The sequence below is a fragment of the Mandrillus leucophaeus genome, unplaced genomic scaffold (genome assembly GCF_000951045.1).
Source record: "Mandrillus leucophaeus isolate KB7577 unplaced genomic scaffold, Mleu.le_1.0 Scaffold6, whole genome shotgun sequence".
Lineage (NCBI taxonomy): Eukaryota > Metazoa > Chordata > Mammalia > Primates > Cercopithecidae > Mandrillus > Mandrillus leucophaeus.
In genome coordinates, this window is record NW_012106474.1 from 4,575,419 (window position 1) to 4,582,501 (window position 7,083).

The 7,083-nt window shown below is 45.6% G+C and overlaps 1 protein-coding gene across 1 annotated transcript in view; it reads right to left on the bottom strand.

Annotated features, from left to right (window-relative positions):
• The window catches only part of LOC105553566, a 40,594-nt gene that overhangs the window by 3,300 nt on the left and 30,211 nt on the right, over positions 1–7,083 (bottom strand). The window contains 2 exon segments of the mRNA XM_011999665.1: positions 3,931–3,978; positions 4,963–5,107. Coding sequence (XP_011855055.1) covers positions 3,931–3,978; positions 4,963–5,107 — 193 coding nt within the window.

The following is a 7,083-nucleotide window of genomic DNA, read 5'->3' on the forward strand; positions in this document are numbered from 1 at the left end:
GTAAACTCCACCTCCCAGGTTCAAGCGATTTTCCTGCCTCAGCCTCCCAATAGCTGGGATTACAGGCACACACCATCACACCTGGCTAATTTTTGTATTTTTAGTAGAGACAGGGTTTCACTGTGTTGGCCAAGCTGGTCTCGAACTCCTGACCTCAAGTTATTTGCCTGCCTCAGTCTCCCAAAGTGCTGGGATTACAAGCGTGAACCACCACACACGGCCTCCGTTTGTTCTTTTAACATCCATTTGCTGCTTTTTGTGTGTGTGTGTGTGTGTGTGTGTGTGTGTGTGTGTTTAGAGACAAGGCCTCGCTCTGTCGCCCAGGCTGGAGTGCAGTGGTGTGATCATGGCTCACTACAGCCTCAGACTCAGAGCTCAAGTGATCCTCCTGCCTCAGCCTCCCAAGTAGCTAGGACTATAACAGCATGCCACGATGCCCAGCTAATTTTTTATTTTTTGTAGGACCAGGGTCTTGTTATGTTTCCCAGGTGATCTCTAACTCCTGGCCTCAAGAGACCCTCCCACTGTGGCCTCCCAAAGCACCAGGATAACTAGTGTGAGCCCACACTCTAAAATATATTTAAGTGTGTGCCCAGCCCACAAAATATATTTAAGAAAAATGAATACAGTGAAGAACCTGACAACTGAGGGAAAATTCTACCCTTTAAAATAATTTTGAGCACAAAATTGTAAAAGATTGTTTTCCTGTTGTGTATTAATGGAGCACCCTGGAGAAACTGGGGGCTCTTCTTTGGGTCAACAGCTGAGAGCAAATGAATTCACTCACTGCCTGGTACATATCAATGCACGATTCTTGGCTGATTTGTATGAATGTATAAGAACCATGCACGTCACACACAATTGCACCTATAAAATAGAAGGAGTGGAAACAATGGCACTTCTGCTTCACTCTGTTCTGGAAATGTCAGCCATAGGCAAAACTGTTGAACATATGACAAATATATCCAAGAACAGTAACAGAACTTAGAATTCCTGCTGGAAAATGAACTGATCAGAGACCGTCTACATGGACCAGCTGAGAGTCAAAGTTTTAGGCCTTTTAAACAAAAATAAAATACAGACCTATAAATACTTTTCTTTTTCAAAAGACTGGCGCTAATATTAATCAATCGCTCAGCATGGCCTTTGCAAACTAGCAAGTGTAATTTTTCTTTGTCGAATGTTTGCTGTAAGTCACTCAAGAAAATAATTGCTCTAGTGCCCACTTTGCTGCTACATACCCAGTCAGAGCCTAAATGACAGCTTGTGACGCAAAAATTCTAACAAGACACACAGCTGCGCTGGCTGAAATATTAGGACAAAAAGAAAAAGGGTTGGGAGCCAGGAACTTGTAGGACAGCCTAAGTCTCAGCAGCTTCAAGGGCCCATCTGGAGGTCCGTTGTGTCACGGAGGAGCAGATGACCCACGGAGGCCTTGATTCTGCCATGGCAATGGGCAGATCAGACATCCCACCCACACATACACTACAAATACTGAGGAATGCTCAAGTAAATCACAAAAACCCTGGGAAATGAATACCTAAGTTCATGGAAGGGGCCACAAATCCCAGAGGGTGCTGGAACGCAGACCTGAACCTGACCTGCGGCTGCCCTGGTGTCCTCTGCAGTCTCCAGGAGGTTTGGCCCTTAGTCGCTCTGCTGGGATAGGACGAAGGGCTTTGTCTGGGAATTGAAACTGCGTCCATGCTTAAAGAGGACACTCTCTGAAGGTAAGAGCCCCAAGGAAAGAGGGAACTAGAAAATATCTCCCTGCCAGCAGATAGGGAGTACCAAGGAGTGTGGCTGTCTCTCTCTGAGCTCTTTCCAAAGAATGTGTCACTACAGGGTGACCCTCATTTACCATCAGTGATTGCAGTTCTGCTATCTGTACCTGAAACACCTTAAACTAAGAAGCTAATGCGAAGTGATCCCAGGCTGGTCGTACCCTGGGACACCTGGCAGAAGCAAATACAAAGCTTTCTGGATAGTATCTCCCAGACTGGGCCCCATAGGATTGCCACCAACACAATCTGTCAGCACAAACATAAAATAGGTGAGGGAACGCAACACCATGAGGAAGTACCAGCAGAGACAAGCCAGTGGCAGCCAGCACCACATGGAGCTCCGAGACAGCAAGTATCATGCTACCAGAAACAGATACAAGGCAAATGTTTGTAGAATATTTTAAAAATTAAAAATGAAAGAGAGAAAATAATTTTGGTGGATTTGAAAAAGAGCAAATGAAATCAATATAATCTTCAAAATTAAAGCTAAGACCCTAAGACCCAAACCCCACAGCTTGCAGACCAAGGGTCTCCCAGCAGCTCCGAACAACAGAAATGCTCCAGTCATCAACTGTCCCCGGCTGTGCCTCGAATTGTCATCTTACTGTGAAGTTTCCCATCATTGTGACCCCCTCTGGTGTCCAATAAACTGGGGAAAAAAGAGGGGAAGAGCTGCTTTGGAAGAGGACAGTCATCCAAGAGGGGACAGGGAATTATTTAAAAATTAAGGATCCAGAAGTAGAAAACCGTGGGAAGTACATGTTCATTTTGAAGTGGGACCACGGACAGGCATCCACTCTCTCCTGAGCTCTGGGACCTGGCAGGTCACTGCATGTCTACCATCTTTCATGGCAAGAGCATTGCTGCCCGTCAAAGAAAGGCTGAGAGAAGGCAGAAGAGAATAGGAGGGGTGACTTATTTAGAAAAACCACGACACTGAAGTCGAAGGAACTATTTCTGTGCCATTATTTTAAAGGCATTTTTCTCACATAGGAAATTTGTCCAATTGTCAGAAGAAAGCCACAAATGCTCAATTCTGCATCATTCCAATAATGATCAAGTCCAAGCTCTGGCTCCTCTCTGGGGTTGAGGTTCCCTTTGGAGACCAGAGAGGTTCGAAGGGAACGGAGGTGCCCTCAGGAGACCTGGGGAGGTGCACACTCGCTGGCCTGCAGTGGCCATTCCCTCTGACCATGCAAAAGGTCGGAACAGGAGGATGTCCTTCCAAGGCCTGTGCCAGGCCCTGTTCTCTCCCGCTGACTCATCCTCACCTCATCAGTTCTTATATTGTCACACTCTGCCTCTCTATACCTGCACATCTGGCTAAGAAACAGCTATTTCCTACTCCAAAGTGACGGAAACCCAGACCTCACAATGAAAGGCTGGGGCAGGCTATGAGATCAGTATCACAGATTCCTCCACTGGGCCGTGACATAACACAGGCCACCATCTAAAGGGGGTCATCCAAGTTCTCCTTGTTTGCATTTTCCCGCGAAAAAGGGAGCATGTGAGTTAGTTCAGGTCGGTAGAAGAGCACGTGACGAGCACACCACGCCTGTGTCCACACTCCGGGCTTCTAGCATCCACCCTTAGGAAGGGTCGAGAAGCTCAGCTGGGATAAAATCACAGAGCCACAAGTAGGCGCCTCTCATTAAAGCAAGTAACAGAAAAAACAGAGATGCGCTCTGCAGTCTCTCGGAACTCCTGGACCCTGTGCCTCTAAATTTGTACCCAAAGCTTGGCTAACAATAGGGAAATTGATCATTCTAAAGAAGGAAATGTTTAGAATACAATTTGGTAGTGTGTGGGTACTAAGAGACTATTCACAATGCACTACAAGCCCTGCCCTAACCTCCCTTATCTCACCTTATTTACAATCTGTTTTGTAAATTACCCAGGTTTTCTTCAGTGAGAATCAAGTTATACCCTGGATTATCTGGACAAAAGTATTGCCACCCTGGAGACATTGCCTGGAAACCCTCCAGACTCCTCAGCATCTGTGTTTTCTGTCTGTGATCCCTGGACACACAGAGACATGTAGTGGGAACCAGGGGGTCACAGTGTCTTCACAGCTCCTCAGCATCAAGTGGGCCCCAGCTACTGTCATCTGCGGCTTTTCTTCCACAAACACCTCATCGGCTTTTACCAGTGAAGATCGTCATGGTAGCAGCAGCTGTCAGCTGCTGAGTACTTGCTGTGTGCCAAGCAATACATGCATGGCATAACGTTGGTCCTTATAATAACCTACAGGGGGCTTTCCCAGCCTCAGAACTATTGACAATTTGGGCAGGATAACTCTGTGGGGTTGGGGAGGCTGTCCTGGGCACTGAGATGTTTAACAACATCCCCAGGCCCCACTATCTAGATGCCAGTAGCACCCACACCACCCCCAGTTGTGACAACCAAATATGTCTCCAGACATTGCGAATGCCCTCAAGGCAGGGAGAATAATTGCCCCCAGTTGAGAAGCAGACCTGGAAATATTTCCTGATTTTTTTCAATGCAGAAATTGAGGCCTGATGAGATCAATTAATTGGCTGGTGTTGGCACAGCTGGTCTGGCAGAGCTGCGAGTCGGCCGAGCCTGTGAACCCCAAGTCCACGCTTTCTGCTCCACCTGCGAGGTGGCTGCCGGGCACAGTGCCTCCTCCCAGCTGTAAAAACCATCTCCCTGGATCTTACCTCCAGCTTGTACCAGGGATTAGCTCCTGACTCTTAACTTTGTTGCAATACTAATGCTAGTTCTACAATCAATGCACATTTACTAAGTGTTTATAATTGTGTTTCTAGAGAGTTCTGCAGAAGAGACATTATTTAATGGACTATGTTACTTTCATAGCCATCTGTTGAGTTAGGTCGTAATTATCAACCACATTTTGCAGAGGTTTAGAAAAGCTGAAAACAATGACTGAACTCAGAGCCAGGAGGGGTGCTGGTGCACTCTTGTGTCACCACGCAGATAGGAGGGTCTTGACAACAGGGTCTTACTTGCCTGAGTGCACCGAGGAAGCAGAACAGCCAGGCTAACACACAGGTTCACCCGACTTCACAGCCTGTGCTCTGCCTGTTCCCCCCCAACCCATCCTGAACACACAGAGGAGATGGGGTATGGGACGTGCAAAATCGTTCCTAATAACTGAGTTAGTTTTGATTTCTTTAAAAAAAAAGATCCATTGTACACACCACTCTCTGATCGGGTTTGACCTTCTTCACATCGCCGTTAGAAAACCAGATGATGATCGTCTTCTTATCCATGCTCGGCTCCTTCTGGCTGGTGTCGGGGAAGGTGGTGATGGCACAATCTTCGCTCGGTGCCCATCCTACCTTTATGAAAACACAAAAACTCCAAGATGAAAAATGATGTAAAGCCTGATTATTGTGGTTTCATTATTTTTCTTCTATTCAGAATTGTTATATGATTATCGCCTACATGATATTCTAGACACCAGCTGTGATATTTCCCCCCAGATTGTACTAACAGAATAGATCAGGTCCAAATTCCCATCCCTGAGTGTGGTTATCAGTAATGAGTAAGTGCTACGATCTGTCCCACAAACATCCGTCTTTCATGAGCTCGTGTCACACAGTGGCCATCAGTCTCGATCATCCATGGCTGGTGACTTGGTGAGTTTAGAATCCTGGGCCATAGGAATTGTGGTAATTACTATGTAAAAAGTACTCTTGGCACCTTTTTCTTTCCTTTTCATCCCATTCTTCTGATCTATATGCTCCTACGGCCCATCCCAAAGATGTATTGATTCTCATTAACTATCAGCAAATATTAAATAACCTCATATGCATAATGCTGGACAAGGAATGTAGAAAGAATATCTTTGTCTTCACATTGAAAATATTACTCGTGAAAATTAGCAAAAGAAAATATCTGAGAGAAATAGTCTCAAGATCTGGGGAGTTAAGATAAGTGCATTTGAAAATTCCAAATGGCAAAATGTGTTTTCGTTATTTATATCGCACTGTCACTCTTAACTATAGCTCAGAAATATAGGCGTTAATTCAGCTGAGAAAATACAAAGGGAATAAAAGCGAATGCTTGGCTGCTTAAACTGTCTTCAACCACCCAACAAACAAACCTTGATGCTGTGCGCCACCTGCTGGCCGGGACAGCAGCCTCCTATTTGATGGGGTTTGAACCAAGACGACTCCTTCACCTACTCTCAAACCAACTCGGTGAATGAAGCAAGAATATGTTCAGTTCTGTATCCAAAGATGAATTTTTAACCAACACTAAAAACTCCAGCAACGTTTAAAGAATCAATTACTCTCAGAAGTAATAAAGCACAAATAATTTTTAAAACGTTCCACTTGAAAAGAATCATACAATCTATTTTGGAGTTTATATTATTAAAAGAAACAAAACACGGAAAGAACTTTGTCATATCCAGTGCAAAATACACAAGAAGTAGATGCAAGATGAATCACGAGAAGAGGAATGTGATGAAGACCTGGGAGGGAGGGTGGGGGAGCCATGGACATGGGGGCAGGCAGAGGTGGGTGACCGTTGGTTGTGGGGAGAAAAGAAGGATGGCACTAGCAGAGGGCACAGCGTGTTACCTAGGTCTTGTGTCCTCACCTTTATAGTTTCATGACCTTGAGTGATTGATTCCTCCATGCACTTAGCCAAGGAGGAACATCACTTATGTCTCATGGACCTACCTATGGAGACGGCAAGATCAGGTACTCAAATGATGTGGGTTTCCTTTTCCCCTGACAAACTGCTACAACCACTGCACTAAAGACAAAAGCATTTCAGTGAATTCAAACTGTTACTGCAAGTAGCATTCCCTGTTGCTCACTTATCCTTCTAGGGAAGGGGGTGGGTTTACAGGAATATTCTGCAGAAAGAGCATAATCCTAGTCTCCCGTGGTCTCCATGAACACTGCAGTATGAGGCGGGAGAAATACACCTCGCCCTGGCATTTTGCAACCTCTGCCTCTAAGTCGGTGGGCGTGGCTGAGCCCCAGACAGTCAGCACCAGGACTTTCGACCATGTTTTCTGTTTTACTAAAGTGCTTGTCTCCTACTTGTATGTTTTATTAAAGTGCTTATCTCCTACTTGTATGTTTGCCCTGGGATCAGGGTGGCCACAGTGACAACTGCAACATTCAACATCTGATACAAACAGCACACAGAGACACCACCTGCCATGGCTACCGCCCTTTCTAAATGCAAATCATTAGCCCTGAGGCTTCCAGGTGAACTCATTAGCTGGATCTCCAAACAAAACAAAACCCTAAGAGAGATGTTTCTACCCATCCCCCAACTGAAGATGTCGGAAAGG